This window comes from Sus scrofa, chromosome 13 (genome assembly GCF_054392235.1).
Source record: "Sus scrofa isolate SSC_HxYL_T2T_F1_AM1 chromosome 13, Sscrofa_HxYL_maternal_Yorkshire_Landrace_v2.0, whole genome shotgun sequence".
NCBI lineage: Eukaryota > Metazoa > Chordata > Mammalia > Artiodactyla > Suidae > Sus > Sus scrofa.
In genome coordinates, this window is record NC_139395.1 from 137344614 (window position 1) to 137366265 (window position 21652).

The 21652-nt window shown below is 44.1% G+C and overlaps 1 protein-coding gene and 1 long non-coding RNA gene across 2 annotated transcripts in view; one reads left to right on the top strand and one right to left on the bottom strand.

The window, feature by feature from the left end:
* Positions 1-6445: 6445 nt before the first annotated feature.
* MAGEF1 (MAGE family member F1) lies at positions 6446-8117 on the bottom strand. Its single transcript, XM_003483283.5, has one exon. It carries the CDS (start codon positions 7914-7916, stop codon positions 6969-6971), a length of 948 nt encoding a protein of 315 aa, XP_003483331.2. The 5' UTR covers positions 7917-8117; the 3' UTR covers positions 6446-6968.
* A 142-nt stretch (positions 8118-8259) lies between these two features.
* Positions 8260-21652, top strand: part of LOC110256376 (uncharacterized) — a 64245-nt gene continuing 50852 nt past the window's right edge. The window contains exons 1-2 of the long non-coding RNA XR_014824479.1: positions 8260-8423; positions 20687-20734. This is a non-coding gene — a long non-coding RNA (uncharacterized LOC110256376). The remainder of the gene's footprint in view (positions 8424-20686; positions 20735-21652) is intronic.

Below are 21652 nucleotides of genomic sequence, written 5' to 3' on the forward strand. Positions count from 1 at the left end.
CGTGAATGCAGATGTTCTCTGTTCTGGTTCAGCAGTGTCAATGGAGACAGTTTTTGTTCCTTTTTTTCTTGAGCTTTGAGGAAAGGAGTTGTGGAGGAAGGGAGCCAGGACTGGTGCCTGTGGAGGTGACTATTTTCAGCTGATGTGTGGAGAGTTGCTTGCAAAAGATCGCAAGTAGAGGCATGTTGTCTTCCTGAGGTTAGAGAGGACCCGGCACTGCTGCTCTGGGACCCAGGGGACATATCGTGGTGCAGAGCTGGGAAGAAGGACTCTCTGTCCACCTTTGCACAGAACACAGCATCCCTCTAGAACACTGGCAGCAGCCATGGATGCTGAGAACCCCGCAAGGACCATCTCCAGCAAAGGCTCCTTTCAGGGGCCTCCATGAGCCCCACAGGTTCTCTGCTGTTCGTGACATCAGTTGAGATACCCTACTGGCAGTTCCTGGAGGTATCTGAGGGAAATATTGCATGGAGTAGGGCTCAGGGTTGTTGTGGCTCACTGTTAAAGTAGCAGAAAATCATTTATACTCTTGGTAGGTGAAAACTAAAAACACTAGAAGTAGATATTGACCCAGACTATGCTGTTCACTGTGGTTGTCTCTGAGTACGTGTATTCTAGAGAACTCATTTTCTTCATTTTTCCAAAAAATGTTAAGGGATTTTTATTTTTTCCATTACAGTTGGTTTACAGTGTTCTGTCCATTCCTACTGTACAGCAAAGTGACCCAGTCACACATATATATACATTCTTTTTCTCACATTATCTCCCATCATGTTCCATCCTAAGTGACTAGATAGAGTTCCCTGTGCTATACAGCAGGATCTCATTGCTTATCCCTCATTTTCTTCTTGATATTTTTATGGAACTCTCCAAATTTTCTCCTATAAGCATTTGTAATTAGAAAAACAAAAGCTGTGATTAAGGAACATTTTTTTCTTTCCTTTTCCCTTCCTTCCCCTAAGGCCACTGTGGTTTCTTCCCCTGCTGAACTCCTACAGTAAGTCTTGGGTGCAGATCCATGTTTATGCATTGTTTTGGGTACCAATGACAGCTCTGCAAGCTCCTTCAGGAGAAGGAACACATCTCCTTCTACTGACCCTCCCTCTCCGCTCACTCTGCTTGCAGAAGCCACTTTTCAGAACCCTCCTGGCCTGCTTCCAACCTTGGCCTTCAAACTGGCTGTTCCCTCGGTGGGCAGCCCTTCCTCCCAAGTCCCCCCAGATAGCCTGTGTGCTTCCTGCTTATCACCTTCAGTTTGGTCTCAAGCCTCAGTGAGGCTTTCCCTGGCCAGGCTATTCCAAATGGCACACTCTCTTAGGACTCCTCCCTCCTTTCCTGCTTCATTTTTCTCTACAACATAGATCTCCATCCAATGTGCTGTGTATCACTCTTCTTTATTATCTATCTCCTCACACAAGGATGTAAGCTCTAGGGGACAAGGACTTTTGTCTCTACTGTTCTCTGCTGTAATCTCACCACCAGGATGCATGCGTGGTATGGGTGGAAGATGCTCTATAAGTATTTGTTGAATGAGTGAATACAGTTTATAACAGCAATAGTTATCACGTACCACATCCTGTACTGGGTGCTGAGTGATTCCTGCATTCAGTCTTCACAGTGTTTTGAAGTAGGTAGCATTGGAGTTCCCATTGTGGCTCAGCAGTAATGAACCCGACTAGTATCCATGAGGATGTAGGTTCGATCCCTGGCCTCACTCAGTAGGTTAAGGATCTGGCATTGCCGTGAGCTGTGGTGTAGGTTGCAGACAGGGCTTGGATCCCGTGTTGCTGTGGCTGTGGTGTAGGCTGGCAGCTGAGGCTCTGATTCAACCCCTAGCCTGGGAACTTCCAAATGCCATGGGTGCAGCCCGAAAAAGACAAAAACGAAAACAAAACAAACAAAAAAATGAAGTAAATGGTATTATCTGTTTTAAAGATGAGGAAACCTTAGAGAGGTTAGGTAACTCAGCAGAAGCCACACACTATCACGTGGCAGAGCAGGTTGGAATGCAAATCTGTGTGCTCCAAGACTGGGACCTTTCCATTGAAGGAGCCTCCTCTGGCCTCACGGGTGTCCCTCACTATGCTGATATCCAGCTGCATCTCAGGCACTGATTCCCCCGCCACAAGAACCACAGCACTGCTGCCCAGAGCTAGCATCCCTCCAGATGGACTCCTCTCCTAATTCAGGTCCCTTCTGGTGACAAAAGGCCCAAACCTGCAATCAGAGAAGCCAGCTGGCTCCTCCCCCACCTCACTGCCTACTCTCTGGTTCTAGCCTGAGTGTTCTAGGTTATGGTATAAATGAGAAAGCCCAGAGGTTTTCTTTCCTTCTCCTTCAGCCCCATTTTCCCAAAGGAAGGTTGGCTCCTCCCTGAGAACCTTCTACTAACCAGCAGAGTGGGATAACAGCAAGAACCCAGGAGATTTATGTTCAAGTTCTAGACCTGCGGCTCACTAGCTATGTTATGACCTTGGGCAAGTCATTTAACATGTGTACTGACAGAATGGAAGGAATTATTTTTTCCTTGTGGTTTGCCTACAGTATTGTTTCATTTGTTTGTTTTTGTCTTTTGTCTTTTTAGGGCTGTACCTGCAACACATGGAGGTTCCCAGGCTAGGGTTCTAATCAGAGCTGCTGCTGCTGGCCTACGCCAGAGCCACAGCAATGCCAGATCCGAGCCGTGTCTGTGACCTACACCACAGCTCATGGCAATGCCAGATCCTTAACCCACTGAGCAAGGCCAGGGATCGAACCCGCAACCTCATGGTTCCTAGTCAGATTCGTTTCCACTGCACCACAATGGGAACTCCTGCCTACAGTATTGTTAATGTTGGCAAACGTAGCACCTGCCTCATGGGGCTATTGTGTAGACACATGGGACGATTTGGTTATCATACTTAGTACCATGCCTGTCACATAAGGCTTAATAATTGTTGGCTGCTATTGTTATCAGTCATGACTAACCTGGGAACTGGGCAGAGTCAGCAATCAGCTGGTAGGATGGGTTGTGGGTATGGACTCTAGCTAACCACTAACTCCCATCACCCACTAAGCTTTCCTAGAGCTTCAGTCCTCAGAGTTTGGAATGCCTTGTTCAAGGTCACATAGTCATGACTTTTAAAAGGCCTTGATTGGGATACTTTCTGGAATACCTAACCTCTTTAGTTAGTATACTATAGTTCTGCTGGGAGGTAATTGTTGCCATCTCTGCTGGGCTGCAAAATTTGAGGAATAATTTGCACTAGCATCAATTGCTACCACGACCAAGGCATGAAGCCCAATTATCTCAAGTGGAAACTGTGATTGAGCCTGTGAATTGAGGCCTGATTTGCAGGGGCTGCAGGCAAATGAGCTGCCACCTTTGGAGCATCATGTACCTGCTAGTTGTTGGGGCTGTAATCACCCTGAGCCCATTGCCAAACACCCATTCTCCACATTTCAGTGGGTCGAAAGTCCCGACTCCTGGATGTCAAGATCCCTACAGAGTCTGTGACTGAACTAAGACCTTCTCATTGTCTAAGGCATGATTTGTAGTTTTCAAGGGAATTTCGTTCACTGGCTTTGCTTTCTAGTTGTGGTATAATAAGCATGATTTGGAAAAATCCATCTGCCCCAACAACATCTCTCTGCTCTCCCACCCACACGGTATTTCACCCAGGAAGATCTCATTATGTTTATGCCTGAAGGGGAAAGCAGCCAGCGATCCAGGCCTTCCCTCTCCCTTATGTGAATGACCATAAGCAGCAGGAGGATGCATCTCTTGTCCTTAACATGGCCAAGGTCTGCTCTACACACAGGCCCAGAGGCCACACTTTAAATATTTCTGAGAGGAGTTCCTGTCGTGTCTCAGTGGTTAACGAACCTGACCAATATTAATGAGGACGCGGGTTTGATCCCTGGCCTTGCTCAGTGGGTTAAGGATCCGGTGTTGTCATGAGCTGTGGTGTAGGTCGCAGACTCGGCTCAGATCCTGCATTGCTGGGCTGTGGTGCAGGCCAGCAGCTACAGCTCCGATTGCACCCCTACCCTGGGAACCTCCATATGCCTTGGGTGCAGCCCTCAAAAGACAACTTCTGAGAAGTTGATGATGACATCTGTGACATGGGAGGTCTTTCATCCTGAGGCAAGGGTCTGAGTTCTGCCAGCCCTTTGTAACATCTGGAAATAATGCTGGGAATCCTATTTGCAGGTCCACAAATGTTATTTGATTGTTTCATGGCATGAAAGACTAAGTCAAGGCTTAGCGGAGAGAGCAGACTAATGAAGACTGAGGAAACATGGCCTAAAAGGCAAAACATGCTGACTTTGAGCAAAATTACACATTTTACATGTAGTCAGCATTCTGAGAACAGTGAGGGTAAGCAGAGCCAGGACCGATGTTCACAGATAATTTTCCAACTTTATTTTAGCCTCCTTTCTACCCTCCTACAGGCCAATGTCTTGTCACAATTACCTTGGTTACACACCCTTATTTGTATCTCCAGAGAGACAGCCATGTTTAGAAGAAAGAACATGAGTCCCCAAGTCTGAAAGGATTCCCAAGAAGAAGGAAATGTAAAATAGTGAAAAGTGTGGGGTTTTGACTCAGATTTCAGTTCCAATCCTTTTGTCACACACTATCTATGAGAACTTTATGGCTTCTCTGAGTTTGTTTGCATAGTTCAAAATGGAACAGATAATATCTATCCTGTTAGATTGTTGTAAAAGTCATTAAAACATATGTTAAGACATGAAGGAGCTGGCTCACATTAGGTATTGGATAAATGGCAAGTATTAATATCTATATAATGGAGGTATTTTGTAATACCCTCTTTCAATATGGTTATGAAAAGTAGGGCCCATAGCAGATGTTGAAAAATGGTAGTTGTTAGTCCTGGCTTGCCACAAACTACATGTGTGACCTTCGGCAAAGTCACCTCTGCTGCCAGTGAAATGAGGAGTATTTCTACTCTGCTCCCTCCCATAAGGACTGCAGTGACAACTGGAGATAATTATACATGCCTCACTTGATTTTTGGAATGGTGATCAATAAAATCACATACAATATATTGGAAGTCAGACACAGGGAGCAATGGACTAGAATGAAACACACTGGGAGACAAGGGACTTGGGTTCCAGGCTTGGTGCTTCTTTTGCCAAGTGATCAGAGGCAAATCACCAAGTAATCAGACCCTTGGGTGCACACACTGCTGAGCTCTCAGCAGCTGTGGGAAAATACAAATGTGAGAAATTAATGCTATTGCTCCTTGAGGGTAAAGCCAGTTTTCCCATTTTAATCTCTGGAATCCAGTAGTCTTTGGCATATAGTGGGCACTCAGTATTTTTGTTTAATGAATCATAAGCTGCCCAGAAGTCATATTTTTAATCACTAGTAAACTTTTTTTACCCGTAAGCTCATGACTCTTGGTTTCAGTATGATTTGCTGGATCCCTGGGTCTGTGTCCCAAAGTATCTGTATTCCATGCTAACCTTAACATACTCAGAAGTGTTATTTACACAGAACTGAAAGCAGGAAAAAAAAAAAAAAACAGAAAAACAAAAAACCAAACAGCAGTAAAGAGAAGTGGCCCTTCTGAATATGGTGTCTGTAGGGGGACAGTTTCACAGTCTTCCCTACATCAACCTCTGGTTTGGTTACCACTTCCTCTAGGTTCCTTACTTTGTGAACCCAGAATTACAGGACTTATCCCAGAGTGAAGGTGGAGGCACTGCAGAGGCTTAGGCTGCTTTTGTAAATGATTCTTCGTGGGTAGATAAGGATGTGAAAGATGCCTTGCAGTTCTCCTCCAGATGGGAGATGGCAGGTGGTGAGTAGCAAGTAGAAAGATGGATGAGGGTGCTGGGCTTCCTGGTGCCAAAGGAGAAATCTTGAAGTAGAAGTTCTTGATAGTGGGGAACCCTATAGTGGGTGTACCCTCCACCCATATGACATACTATTCCAGAATTGTTATAATATTTGGTCTCTGAGGGTGCTGGTAGAAGAGGGAAGCCTGTAGAGGTTGCGATAAGAGAGATAGTGAAGACCAAAATGCTAGTTGTCACCATCATTATTTGCACACTGTAATAAATTGCCTTGGGCCAAGAGCACTGACAAGTAAGGTGTTTTCCAGATCTGCCATGTATCAAGTCTTCCCATGTTACTGATCAGCATCTATGATCTTAACCGCTTCCCACCCCCTAACTTCTTCTTTTCCTTCCCCTCTTCTCCACCCTTCCCACTGCTACACCAAAGTCCAACTAAAGGGAACCTCAGGCAAGCCTCAACCAATCCCCCAGCTGGGTTGGGTGGCTTTCTGTAGTCTTCAACTCACTGCACTGTAATTTCCTGTTTATTTATTTACTGTCCAGTTCTGAAATGTAGGACCTTTATCTTTTTCAGCACTCTATCCTCAAATACCCCCAACAGTGCATTACACAAAAGACACTTAACAAACATATATTAAGTATACCAGGTTATACTTCTAATTTATTGCATTCCCCCCCCCAGATACTATAATAACTAAGCAAATAGAGTTACATGTCAGTCTTTTTTCTTTATACAATACACAAAAAAGTGTTGCGAAGCTAGATACTAATCAGTTATTTTTTTTCTGGTACCAGATCATCATACTGCTGAGTTCCTTTAAACTACCTAAGTACAGCATTCACTGTTGCATCATTTGTTCAAGATCACAGAATAAAATGTTTTTCAATTCATTTTACAAAACCAGCAAAACTTTACAACAAAATCCTACAGGAAAAAGTATACGAATCTCATTTACAAACATCAATTTAACAGTATATTAAATGTAACAAAACTTAGCAAGATACAAAACCTAAATCCTAGTTACATAAATACAACCGCTACAGAAAACACGACCCTCCCCCCACCTATTCTACTTAGACTCAGTAGTTTTTGTGCCCAACTCCACCCACCCCCTCAGCCCCCCCCCCCCTCCGGCTGGCCACTCTTCCAATAGCCCTCACCAGCGGTGATTGCCGGCCCTAGCATTGGCTCTGGCCCTAGCCCTAGGCCTAATACTGGCCTCAGCTCTGGCTCTGTCAGCCTCGTCTGCCAGGGCCTCACGGTACAGCACTGGCCAGTGTTGGGGTTCTTTCTTATGGAGCTTGGCCACGAACCCCAGGACTTTCATCTTGCTGGTTTCCAGGTTGCTTCGGGGACCCCAAGAGAATTCACATTCCGGTGGGTTGGTGTGAGGCACACGCCTGTAATTGAGGTATCTCAGCTGCACGAAATCTTCCATAATAAGCCTCTTCGGGTACCCAAAGAGGAAGTGATATTTTGAGGGACGCACCCCCAACCGACGCAGCATCTCCCAGACCTGTGCCTCCCTGGCGCTATTACCTTTCATGTAGATAAGGCCCAAGATCATCATTAAGAGACCCAGTCTGGGGCCATCTCCTCCCAGATCCTCCTCCTTATCCTCAGGAGGTTTTAGTTTGTTCATCAGGATGTAAGTGTGGTGCTTGCGGTCAAGCTGTTTCAGCTCGAAACCAAAGACATACCGCAGATGCTCTGCGGCCCTTGCGATGATCTCGGGGAACAGATCCTTCAAGTCTCCGATAACATACTTCACCATCTCCGAGCGAGTGATGGGACTCTTCTTCTTGTCCTTCACCAGCAGAAACTGCACCAACTCGGCCACCGTCCGATCCAGACGGCGGCAAGCCCGGCGCCGGGCCAAAGTTTTGGCTGCCAAGGCCCTCGCACCTTTCGGGGTGAGGGCGGGCTCCGCAGCCCCTTCCTCCTTTACTGCGTCAAGGTCCTCCTCTGGGCTCTCTTGCAGGAGGGGGCTCGGGGCCTCCTCCTGCGAGACGGTCAGGGCCTGGGTCTCACCGTCATGGCTGCCATCCATCTCCCCCTCGACTTGAGGGACGGGGAGAACCCCGCTCTCGGGTTTCTGCAACATGTTTTTGCGCAGGCAGGTGCAAAGCGCGTACTCGGGCCGAGGGATGTGCAAGCCGCTGCGCAAACCCTGGCGGAAGGGTTGGACAGCGGCTGGGGCGCCTGGAGTAGGACTAGGAGAGATGACACAGGGGTTTCTGTGGCTGCTAGGCGGTACCGCACACGGCTCGGGACGGTCGCCGCAACGCCGCCGGCGCTCAAGACCTGCGCCGCCGCCGCCGCGCAGCCTCAGTGCGCGCCCGCCGCTGGATCGCCGTAACACTTCCGGCCAACTCAGCCAAGATGGCGGCCCGGAGGCCGGCGAAGCCCCTCCTTTTCCGGCTACCGCTGGGTTGGAGGTGCGCACCGGCTTTCCGGGATGCTTGGGCTGTGGAAGAGTGTAGTTTGCGCAGCTTTTTAAGACTGCAAAGCTGGAGGAGGATAACCAGGAATTTCTCAAGGTTTCAGTGTGCAAGAATGGAGTAGGATGGAGTTCTAGCCACGTCCTTTCAGCAGGCACTTGATTCTAAGTGTGTGTACCTAAGATTTTGAGTAATTTACTGTGGTTCAAATGCGGAATGTAAGGAGATGAAGGCTGGGAGATAAGGCTGTGCGGGACGGTGCAGGGCCTTGAACAGGATGCTAGGCAGATTGAAATCTTTTCTGAGGACGATGGGAATATGCAACAGGAAGATTAAACAAAGGAGTGCCCAGACCAGATCTGTTATCTTTCCAGTCTCTCTGGGTGGCAGTGTAGAGAATGGATTGGAGTAGGGCTGACCAAAAACTGGGAATCCAGCTTGAAGTATTGGAGTATTATTTCATAGTGCAGAATAGGAACTAAGACGTGGCCTATCTTGTTCATTGGTGTATCAGTGCCTGGCACATAGAGGCACTCCATAAATATCGTAGAATGGATGACGAGGGAGTAAGGATAGTAGATTCTACAGGGGTGAAAGGAAGATGATAAACGATATATTGAAGTATAGCTGGCAGAAATAGTGACAGATTGGAGGAAAGGGGAGGTTTTTTAAAAAATGTAATCAAACTTAACTACTCCCATTACTTTTTCTTTTTGCCTACTCTACTCTGAGCTTTCTCCTAGTGTCTCTCCTCCCTCTCTCCCTCCCTCTCCAACTCCTCCTCTCCCTTTTCTCTCATTTCCTCCCTTCCCCCTCCCTTTTCCCTCCTTTCATCCCAGTCTCCCCTCTCCCTTCCTCCTCCCTCCTTCCCCTTCTCCTCCTCCTTTCCCTTCCCCTGCTTCTCTTCTCACCCTTCCCCTCATTTCTAGGATCAGCTTAAATTTCTCCTTTCCAAAGCCTTCCTTAGTCTCTGTGCATGGAAGTTATTTACTCCTATATCTGAATCACCGTAGAAATTTGTATTTGTTTAACACCCACTCATATACACCTTATTGTGCTCCAGGCTCTGTTCTAACCATCGTTCCAATATTAATTTATTTAATTCTCATTAAAGTAAGTACTCTTAGCACTATCCTCGTTTTATAGATATGTCTGTCCTATGAAATTTGCTATTTACTAGCTATGTAGTCTTGGACGAATTAACCTAAACTTCCTGTCCCTCAGTTGCCTTGTCAGTAAAATGGGTATAATGCAAGACAACATTGTAGAGATTATGTGAAGTAATGCATATAAACTAACACAATGTTTGGCATATAGTGTTCAATAACTGTTAGCTATTTTTTTGCATATTTGTAATGTGCTGTTACTGTGCTCATTTTTTACATGTATTAACTCATCTACTTCTCATAACAGCCCTGCTAGATAAGTGGTATTATTATCCCCCTTTTACAAGTGAAATAACACACAAAGAGGTTAGGTAATTTCCCCAACAGCACATGACTGAACCACTGTTTGCAATCATGACTCCAGAGACCATGCTCCTAACCACTGTATTAATAGATGTTTATTATTATTTCTATTGGTCTTACTCTGCTTCATATTGTAGTTATTTTTGTGCTTATCTTATTACCCCCCCAAACCAAACCTCCTAAAAGGTAGGGCTATGTCCTTAAGTCTTTCGAAGATCCCCTCAGTGTTGGCACTCAGGATATAATTGTCATTGAGTAAACAATGGAAAGCTTTACTTTTTTCCCATAGGAAATACTGTTTAAGTAAGTATCTGACAGGCTTTTCTAGATGTAATTATGAACTTTTCATTTTTAAAAACTTCTGAAAATATATACCCATTTATACTTTATTACTTACAAAAACTGAAAGTGTGTGAATGAAGCAGGAGGATGTTTATTATAGTCTAGCTTGAGGCTATTATTAGTTTCTATTATGCCAAACATTTTATGTACAACATAATTTAGTCTTTGCAAATCCCCATTAGGAAGGTATTATTATCCTCCTTTTACAAATGGGAAAACAGTCAGAGAGGTTAAATCACCTATCACCAACCACCCATCTGTTAAGTGCTAGACCGGAAAGGAGGATCCAGATCTGTCTAGTCTGAAGATTGTCCTCATGACCACCACGCTGGATGCCTGGTTATCAGTTTCCCCTGAAGGTAGAACCACTTCTGCCTAAAAGGGCATTGCTGGAGATAAACTAGGTTACTTACATAGCTTTCTCACTTCAAGCATTGGCAAGGAGATATGGAGGAGATAGAACGTGGAGAGGAGCATGCAGGAGATACATTGAATGGAAGGAATTTTTTGAGGGGCAAGTTAGCAGTATATGATTGGATTTTGAAAACTGAATGAATAATTTGTTATGCTATTCATCTGAAAAAAAAAAAGGAACAAATTACTGATACAACATGGATGAGTCTGGCTGACATTATGTTGAGTGAAAGAAGAAAGATACAAAAGATTATATACAATATGATTCCAGTTAATCTGATGTCTAAGACAGAGCTAATTGTTGGTGACAGAAATGAGAACAATGGAGGCCTGGAGTGGGGTTGACTGGAAAGGGATATGCGTGAACTTTCTGGGGGTGATGGAAATGTTCTCTGAAAAGTTATAAAAAAGTTTTAAAATTGAGCCATAATTGACAGATAACATTAGGTTCAGGGGTACAATGTAATGATTCAGTATTCATATATATTGTGAAATGATCACCACAATAAGTCTAGTGAACATCCTTCACCATAGTTACAAGATCTTTTTTCTTGTGATGAGAACTTTTAAGATCTATTCTCTCTGCCACTTTCAAATATGCAATACAGGAGTTCCCGCCGTGGTGCAGCGGAAATGAATCTGACTAGGAACCGTGAGGTTTCAGGTTTGATCCCTGGCCTCGCTTAGTGGGTTAGGAATCCAGCATTGCCATGAACTGTGGTGTAGGTCGCAGACACGGCTTGGACCTGGCACTGCTGTAGGCTGGAGTAGGCTGGCGGCTGCAGCTCTGATTGGACCCCTGACCTGGGAACCTCCAGATGCCATGGGTGTGGCCCTAAAAAAGGACAAAACAAACAAACAAATACATAATACAGTATTACTAACCATAGTCACCGTGTAAAAAAGTTTTTAAAAAATTAAATGAATGGGTCTTTAGGTATAGGAGGTGATGAGGGGTATGTGCCTTGCCACTTACCAACCCCTAGATCCTACAGTGTTTTGTTCTGGAAGGGCCCTAGACAGTCATTTTCCAGTTTTGATTGTGCCGACCTCATACTGGGCAGGCAGATTTTAAAACAATTCTTACCTAAGTTGCTGAAAGGGAGGAAATGTATATCTCTTTGGTGGGGGTTGGGGGGATGGCAAAACAAAACCTTGGTGACTGTTAGCTGGAAACCTTCCTGAAGGATGGTCCTTTGTAGCCGAGACTATAGTCTTTGAACGCCTATAGTACTTAGTACAGTTTGGTATACGGAAAAGGACAAGGGAGTTATACTGGAAAAGTGGAACTGAAGGATGAATTATCATGGAACTGTCTAGCATTCTGGGTGTAGAAAATGTGTGTCCTCTAACAAAGCACCGAACCAGGTCAGAAGACCTGAGTTCTGGGTTCTCCCTCCCCATTCACTCGTTCTCTGACCTTGCACAGCATACTTAACCTCTCTGAGCTGCCGTTTCCTCAACCTTAGGCCTTACAACCTTAGCTTTGCCAGTCCCCACAGTTATTTTGAGGTTCGAGTAAGATTATAAATGTAAGCCTACTTTCAAAATGCTCTACTATGAAGTAACAAATATAAAATATTACAGAATTTTTTTTTAAGTGATATGGTAGAAAACTCTCAGTAATGAGTGTGACTGGCCTCTCATGCAGACATTTTGGAATGAGCTCACACATTCCTGGTTGAAAAAACTGTCTGGCCAAAACAGATTAAATAAAGAAATGTCAAGTCCTGACACTCCAGCTAAGGCTAGTGGATGCCTTGGTGGGGAGCCAGAGCTATCTTGTTGGATTCCTTCTAAACTTGTCAATAGAGTCCTCCAAACTCCTGAGTGCCTTCTTCGCACAGATGCTGAGTGACATCCCAGCCTAGGTCCAAGTGAGCCCCAAACTGCAGAGCTGCTCCTGTCTTCTCTATTTCTCCTGACAGTTTTGACAGCCATGCAGCTGATCCGACTCAAAGAAGGGATCAGAGGAAGAGCTTTGTCCCACGTCCCTGGGCCAGGGGCAAAAGGGAGCCCAGTTTTGTCACAGCAGAATGGGCAGAGTGTGAAGCCATGGGTCTTGTATGTGTGGCGGGCATTGAAGCAGGATGGCCAGGCGGATGATTCGATCTGACTTGGGTAATGAAAATTGTTTGTTACTATTTGAAGAGCAATTGTGTAAGCAACAGTGCTTCAGTGTTTGGCTGCCTGTGACCCACCAGTGTCTGTAACTTAACACCCAACCCAGAGGAGGAACAGACCTTGGCCTGGCCGGGGAGGGGAGGGATGCAGGGGGCACGGGGCCCCGTCATCCCTCCCTCCTCCTCTATCCCACCCGCTCTCTAAACCTCGAAGGAGAGTTGGCGAGAAGGCATTTGCCACCTGGACACAATGAGGCCCAGTGCGAGGGGCAGGCATGAGGCTGGCTGGGAGCCAGGGCCCTGGTCTGAATGGCCGCTGTCGCCAAGGGGCTGCCAACAGCCCATCTCTATCCCCCAAAGGCCGCCCAGGGCCAGGGTGGGGGCCCAACAACCCCACCTCCGAGGCCCAGCTCACGCCATTCGCTGGCCGTGACCAGAATGCACGGAATACAGGGCCTTTGAGCAGCTGAACAGAGCCGTTTCCCCTCCGCTGGCCGCCAGTTCACTTGGATTAGAGCAGGCTCTCCGGAGTCCCTTTGTTGGCTGCTTGTTATTCCGCACGCAGGGAGCACTGTGCATTCATCTTTATTAGTTCTAATTGCTTCCCTATTCTAATGGGATCTTGATATTCCCATACAATTGAAAGGAAATGTATTCATTAAAATAATTCTTCTCCTAACTGCCGCTTCAAGCTGCTCCTCTAAGTGACATTGTCTCTCCAGCCACAGCCTGCCGAGGCCTCTTATTAAGACTCTAGTCAAAAGCCAACTTTGGGCAGCAAACTTTCCTTGCAGGAGTTTCCAGACAACTGAAGAGAGGGCGCTTTTTAATCGGCTCACACACTGAAGTTGGAGGCCAGCTGATAGAACTGGGGGTGCGCTCGCTCAGGGGCGGGTCGAGGGAGAAGGGCTGGCCTCTGGCACTGCCTCCCGTAACAATGCCCCCTTTCTGCTTACCAACTGGCTAATTGAGGCAGGGCTCTCCCCCCATGTCATCAGGGTGGAACTTTTTGTTTATGCCACAAGCAGTTACTAGGTGTGTTCTTAGAGCAAGGTGCTGAGTAAGGTGCAGTGGTAAGTGTGGAGCCAGAGCTGCAGTCTTGAGGTGTTTATGGTCTCTGTGGGTGGCTCCCTGCTCTGAGTCCCTAAAGTGAGGCAGGAGTGGGCTGGGACAGCTCTCAGGGTTCTAAAAGCTCAATGGGATAGAGAACTTAGAAAAACAGGAGACTCTTCTGTAAATGTGTTTGATTTAATAACCAAAATCTTTCAAGCCATGGGATTGGGGGAATAATACCAGAAGCTTCTTTGGGACATTGGGCACCACTGATCTATTTGGGGAAAATAAGCTCTTATTATTATTATTATTTGTAAAAAAGCTTGTCTATGTGAATGTCTTCTCTTTCCATGGGTGGCCTAAAGAATGCTATGGGAATTTCGGGGTGTGCGTGCTGGGCACTGCCATGGAGCTTGAATCTTATTTAATGCTTGTAACAGCCCTCTGAGGGAGGGATGTGTTTTACAAATGAGATGTAAGAGAAGTTAGGAAATTTGTCTAATGTCAAGAGTTGGGAGTGAGGATCTAAACAGCAGCCTTCTGATCCTAAAGCACAAGCTGCTTTCACAGCCTCATGCTCCCTCTCTTGTCAGGTTTCCTGTGGAGGGTGGCATGTGATCTCCCTTGAGGCCTTCAGGGATGGTGGATTGTCAGCAGGTAAAGGGGTGGGGTTCACAGGAAGGAAGGGCCTGAGCAAAAACTCAGGGGCTGGGAAGAACTTGGCAGATGAGGACATGCCAGGAGTCCCAGGGGCGCCGCTACTGGAGAGCACGCAGAGGAGTAGTGGGAGGAAGACAGGAGGGTTTGTGGGGGCTAAATTGTATAGAGCCTTGCCTCTCACAATTTACGCTGCAGGTACTTATCCAAGGAGGATATTTGAGTCTCTAGAGAAACACGATATTTCTTTCGGAGCATCAGTTTTTCTTGAGGTGAATAATTTTAAACATCTTCATATTAAAAGAAATTCAGATATGTCATGGACTAGAATGCAAAATTCTCATGAATTTTTAAGAGAAAACAGAAGACTTCAAAGAGAGCTTGGGTGTGCTGGCAGGAGCTTCGGGCTATGCGGTCCCTGGGGGGAACTGAAGGCATTTCTTTTGTCTGCTGTTGGTGTACTTCAGCAGGAACGTTTGAGAAGCACTGATTTTATTAAAATGTTTTGATCCCAGCATTAAAATAATTAGGCATATTTCAAGAAGGGTGGCAGGGGCTTGGAAGACAGGTTGGACAGGGCAGGGACTGAGAGCAGGAGATCAGATCAGACAGTTGCAATAAAATCTCAGGAGACATGAAGGGCTTAGGGGCTGCCTGGCTCTCAGACCCCAGCTCTTCACTTCAGGCCTTTTTGGAGGGGGCCTGACTGAGAGATGCCCCACCCCAAAGCCACTCCTTTTAAGGGGCTCATCGATTAGACTAGGATGGCTGGCCAGGGAGGCTGTAGCAGAAGCAGTTAAGGGAGACCCTGGGGCTGGGCTAGAAGCTGGCCCCACAGAGAACTTTGGGCCCTGGCCACCTCACCCATGCTGCCCAGCGAACACCTTCCAGCCCAGCAGGTTTATTAGCTCATCTCCCAGAGGGTACCACAAGGCAAGTGGTTGGACCAGTGATTCTTTAGGGTAGGGGTGAGGGGAGTGCCTGTCTTGTGGCAGTGTTCTGCTGTCTTATGCTGGTGGGCAGTGCCATTGGACCCAGCATGGTGGCCAACAGCTGATGGTCAAGAAAAACTCAAAGGGAGGTAGGAGGGAATAAGACATCTCAGCTTAGGACTACTACTGCGCTCTGCTTCTCCTTATCATCAGTAGATGGAGCCCACCTTACTTAGCCAGATTCTCCTTTTGGATGGGTGACATTTTTAGGTAGTTTAGAATTTAACTCTTGAAGCATAATTTTTAAAACATTAAAAAATGTCTTAGTGCTTTGGTTTTCCCCCTCATTTTAGAAGGGATTGTTTTTGGTAGAGCAGTGAGAAAATCCTGACCATCAAAAAGAAGAAAACCAAAAAAAACACCTAGAATTCCACTACCCAAAGGTAACCACAGTAAACAAATACCCTGGTGTGTATATTCCCCCAATTTTTCTAAGCATTTACTTTTTTTTTAAAAAAATGGTGTCATCTTGTATACTCTGCTTTATTTATGCCATATATATATATTTCTTCACTTACTGTGAGTCTCTCACACTAATGAATATTTTTCTATAATGTAATTATCTGTGATTGAAAATATTCCACAGACTGCATGTCACCTTTAATGTCTCTTGTTATATATTTTGGTTGTTTCCAGATTTTCATTATTAAATACAATGTGATGAACTTGTTTGTGGCTAAATCTTTCACAAGGCAATATTACAAATAATTTATATCTTATAAATAACTGTTTCATTGCAGAAAAGTAGAAGCACTGATTTTGGGTAAAATGTTTTGAAGTTAAGACATGAAAAAAATTGAGCACCTGTAATCCTACCATGAGGAAATTGCATCTGTTTACTGTTCAGGACCTATCCTTACAGATTTTATTCTGCACATATATTAATATCTACACACAAATACATGTACCAAATAAAGCCTATAAGTCTGGTATAGATAACATTTTTATTAAAATGACATTTTATTATTGCATTGGCATTTTATTATTGGCAACCTGCTTTTCCTTCTTAATATATACTGGCTATCCTTGTCATTAAACAGCGTACAATATTATTTTATTGTTTTCTAATAATACATGATATAATACACATTTATTTATCCTATTGTTTATTTGAGCTTTTCCTGGAGTATTCGTCTTTTTATTTTTGCAAGAGGTCTTTAAATATTAAGGCTATTTAATTCTTTGTCATAGTGCAGGTATCTTTTCTGGATCATTATTTTTCCTTGAGGCTTGTTTAAGGTAAGGTTTTTTCCACTTTGTTTTGTAATTATAGAAATAAAACATGACTGTTGTACACAATTTAGAAAATATAGATAAAAAGAAAAATAATTAAAATGCAATGGCCCTAAATCTTCCCAGTTAGAGATAACTCCTATTAATTTTTAGAGTGTGTCTTTCTAGATTTTCCTATCTCCCAAGATTATGGAAATTATTATAAAAGAATATGACCGTATAGATACATGATTTTTTAAAAAAGAAAATTGACCTTATTCTGTATGTATTTCTATGACCTAATTTATGTACTAAATTTATTTAGAAAATCTTTCATGTCAACACAAGTGAATCTGCACAATTATGTATTAATCTCACTTTATTTACTTATTTATTTTTTTGTCTTTTGTCTTTTTTAGGGCATACCCACAGCATATGGAGGTTCCCAGGCTAGGGGTCTAATCGGAGCTGTAGCTGCCAGCCTAGCCACAGCCACAGCAACGCCAGATCCAAGCTGCATCTGCGACCTATACCAGAGTTCACAGCAACACCAGATCCTTAACCTACTGAGCGAGGCCAGTGATCAAACCTGCAACCTAATCGTTCCTAGTTGGATTCGTTTCCGCTGCGCCACGCCGGGAATGCCTCATCTCACTTTAAAAACAGACAATACTTTCACACAGTTCAAAAATAAAAATGATGTAAGAAGTACAGATTGAGAATTTTTGCTTGCACCCATGTCCCTCTTCACTTGGTTTCCTAATTTCCTGTAGGCCACTACTGTTAATAGAGCACACCTTTCTGAAAATAAAGGCAAGCGCAATTTGCTTTTATATATATGCCTCAATCTTTCTTATGAAGGAGTTGGCACACTGTATACGTTATTAGGCACTGTGCTTAAGAAAACAAAAAAACACAAAACCTTGGAGTTCCCATCGTGGCACAGAGGAAATGAATCTGACTAGGAACCATGAGGTTGCAGGTTTGATCCCTGGCCTCACTCAGTCGGTTCAGGATCTGGAGTTGCCCGTGAGCTGTGGTGTAGGTCGCAGACTCGGCTCGGATCCCGAATTGCTATTGCTGTGGCTGTGGCTTAGGCAGGCAGCTGTAGCTCGGATTAGACCCCTAGCCTGGGAACCTCCATATGCTGTTGATGCAGCCCTAAAAAGCAAAACAGAAAAACCCAATAGTAGGTAGTGGAGACTTTTTCACATCAGTACATAGAGAGCTTCCTGACATATTATAGTGTGAATGGATAATAATATCTAACCAGTTCCATGTCATTGGACATTTGGGTTATTTCCAGTCTTTTGCTGTTATATGCAGTGTTATAGTACATACAAATATCATTTCTGTATGTGTACATATATATTTTCAGGAAAAATTCAGAGGGTGGGATTGATGAGCCAAGGGGTAGATATATTAATAACATTAATAGAAAGTGCCAAATTGCCCTTCATAGGGGTGTACCATTTACTGTTCCTACCAGCAATGTATGAGGATGCCTCTTTCTCTATGACTTCCCCCAATTAGGTATATTTTGGATTCTTACAAATCTAATAGGTGAAAAGTGGGTATATCATTGCAACTATAATGTGCACTCATTATTACTATTCTTTTATTATTATTCTTTTGTTAATATTTTATTCTTTTATATACTTAAAAGCCATCTGTATTTCTTTTTTCTGAAAAAGATTTTTTTTTCTGTTGGGTAATTGGTCTCCTTGATTTAGAGAAACAAATTATGTGTTAGAGTGATTGACTCTTTGTAAAATGAGTTGCAGTTTTTTCTTCCAGTTAGTCATTTGTTTTTTGTTTTTGCTTTGCTTATGGTGCTTTAGCCATACAGGAGTTTTAAGCTTTTTGTATAGATATATTTATCAGTCTTTTATTTCATAACTTCTGGGTTTTAAATCAATTAGAAAGGCTTTCATTTGTCCAAGATTATAAAGGAGTTCTAATATTCTTCTGGTAATTTTATGGTTTTATTTTGTGCATTTAAATCTTTGATTCAATTGATGCCTATCCTGGTGACTGTGAAATACTGGTCTAGCCTCTGTCTTTTTCCAGGTAACTCAACACCATTTATTAAAGTCTGTCTTTGCCTCACTGATTTGGTGTTTATTATACACCAAATTCTTGTATATATCTAGATATGTTTCTGGCCTTTATTCTATTCCATTGGCCTGTTTGTCTCTACAGCATCATTTCTGCAAAATATTGCTTCTTATGTATATAGCATAATTTATTTGACTAATTCATTTCTGTTAAACATGTAGGTTGCTTCTAGTTTTTCAACATTCCAAAGAGGGCCTCAATGAAAATCCTTACACATATTAGAAAAGGTTTGCATGTGTGTAGTAGATCAGTTCTTTCCTTTGGATAATTTTTCATACGTGGAGTGACTGGGTCAAAAGGTATGTGCCTTCCTAGGCTTTTTTCATGCATGTTACCAAAATGCCTTCCAGAAAGATTGTACCAGTTTACACTCTCTCCAACAGTGTATGCATGCTGATTTCCCCTCACCCAGTCCAACCCTCAGTATTATCATTCTTTTTAATCATTGCCAATCTGATCACGAAAAAAAAAAAAAAGTCTTTCATTGCTGTTTTAATTTGCCTTTCTTTGAATGCTGGTGAGGTTGAATATTTTTTCAATTTATGGTGGTTTTTGATGTACAGAAGTTTTTAATTTTTAATGTAGTCAAATCTATCAATCTTTTCCTCTATGGTTTCTGCTTTTGTTGACATGTTTAGAAAGTCCTTCCCCATCGTAAGATTGTAAAATATCCACTTATATTTTCTTCTAGTACCTTTATGGTTTCATTTCCATCCTTATCCATCTGGTATTCATTCTGATGAATGGTGTGAGCTGGGAAAGAACTTGTATTATTTATTTATTTATTTATTTCCCAAATGGATTCCTTATTCTTTCATCGCTGTTAAGAAGCGTGTTTGTGTGTGTGTGTATAACTATTCCTAGAATGAACATCTTGAATAGCTGGATCTTGGGGGTAATCCAGCTCTAGCCTTTGGGTCATCATTAGACATATCAGCCACACTAAACAGGCAAATACGGCACTTCCCAGCACATGTGGTCTTTTAAGGACTGAGTGACATTTGACATTCAAATCCCAGCACTGCAACTCAATGCTTGTGCAACTTTGAGCGAGCCCATCCATGATCCTCTTTGAGTCTTGGTTTCTTCAACTGTAAGATGGGGTAATAATACTTATTCCCTTTGGACTGACTGTAGCCCACCCGCCTCCCTCTTCCATCTAGTGATTGTCTCAGGCCCTTACTGTAACTAGGATATGCAGTGGGGGTGGGGGGAGGAGTGGGGGTGTGTGTGCTGTTTGCCTTTTATAGGCTTTCTATCTTTGCAGTTGTGCTCAGACTCTCATTTGTTACGTCTTGCTGCTTTTAGTGTCTTTTCATTAGCAGCCTTTCTCTCCTCTTCTAAATATGTGGCTTTTAATCATATACCAGCTAGGAAACCAGACAACTGGATTGTTAGAAGTGTATATAAATTAAGAGTAACTGGGGTCTAGCGAGGGCTTGAGGACATCTCCTCCTCTTGTATAACGTAGCGGTTCTCAACCCTGGCTGCACATTAGCATCACCTGGGGAGTTTCGAAAGCACATCCACGCCTGGGTCCTACCCCAGACCAATTAAATCAGAATCTCTGTAGTGGGGCCCAGGTCTGGGTGTGCACCGAAGCTCTGCAGTTGATTCTCACGTGCACGCAGGGCTGGGAACCATTGGTTGAGCACACTGGCTTTGTGAGATCTGTATTCACACTCAGTGGACTTCCCTCCAGTTCTCTCCCCACCCAAAAGTGCCCCAAGTTGTAGAGGTCGTTCTACAGAACAAGAAGGCCAGGTAGCAGAGATGTCAGGGGGTGTTCTGGAGGCTGGGGCTTTGCTGCAGAGAGCAGTGCCACCTCCCAGGCCTCTGTTATCCTGCAGGTCACAGACCTTTGAACATTTGGAAATAGTGTTGGCAGTTTATCTTCAGAAAAGCAGAGCCATCTCTGTCTCCTCCCTGATGCCACTCCTCCTGCCTCTAGGGGCTCTCCTGAGGAGAAAAAAACCTCGAGAAAAATAGCTTTAGTTATTCCTATTTTGTTGATTTGTGTATTTTTTCTCTTTTTCCCTTCTCTGTCCCCCAGAACACATGCAGATGATTCCTGATGAGCCACATGTGGTTCCCAGCTTTGGTGAGTCTGTTCTACCCACAGAGGGAGCCACTCTCTCCCAAAGGCAGGCTCACCCCTACCAATGATTGGTGGACCCCCTTTGTCACCTGGCAAAATAGCTCTAGCCCATGGATGGATCCCAACATTAAGTTTACAAGATCAGCCTTCTTCTTCCCAAGTTCTGATAACCTGGTTGAGGGCTTAGCCCATGGTCTAGGTGTCTCACCTCCTTCACCTAAAACTAGGGCTTCCCTGGTTCCACTAACATGGGGAAATATTACTACCTTTTCTAATGAATTAAAACCAACTCCTCCAGGCTTACCAGTGAAGGGAGACTCTGTGGAAAGAGGTGACTGGAGTTTTTGCCTTGGGATTTCTCACTCATTACTGGCAATAGTCAGTGGCCCCACCCACCGGCCCAGGGCAGTGGAGACGGGCAGAATCCCTCAGACCAGGAGGTTGGGGATACCAAGAGAAATAAACAGAGAAGGGCAACATGACTTCATATAATCTCATTTATGAGATATGACTTGACCATGAGAGCTTGGGGTCCATTCTGTCCTAGTGTGAGTTTATCTCTGTGGAGTCAATACCATCATAGCAACTCTGAGAAGCCTGGACAGCTGCCCTCTTGAAAGTTCAGGTGCATCTGCCAAAATAGTGAAGACAAGGAGATGAGGGTCCTCCTTCTCTCTGGTGCAGCCATCTGAATTCCAGTTTCCTATCTGAGGAGATGCCTTTTCCTGGGATGGTTGAAGCTATTGCTCCTTTTTATGGGAAATAGGAACTCAGATTCAAGTAAGGTTCTGACGGTCATCACGGCAGCATATAGGATGGAAAGGGGTGGCGTGCACCGGCTCACCTCAATGACTTGACTGGTTTTGCCAGAGGTGTTGTTTATACCCTGAAAGACAATGGTTTTTCTTCAGATAGGTTCAG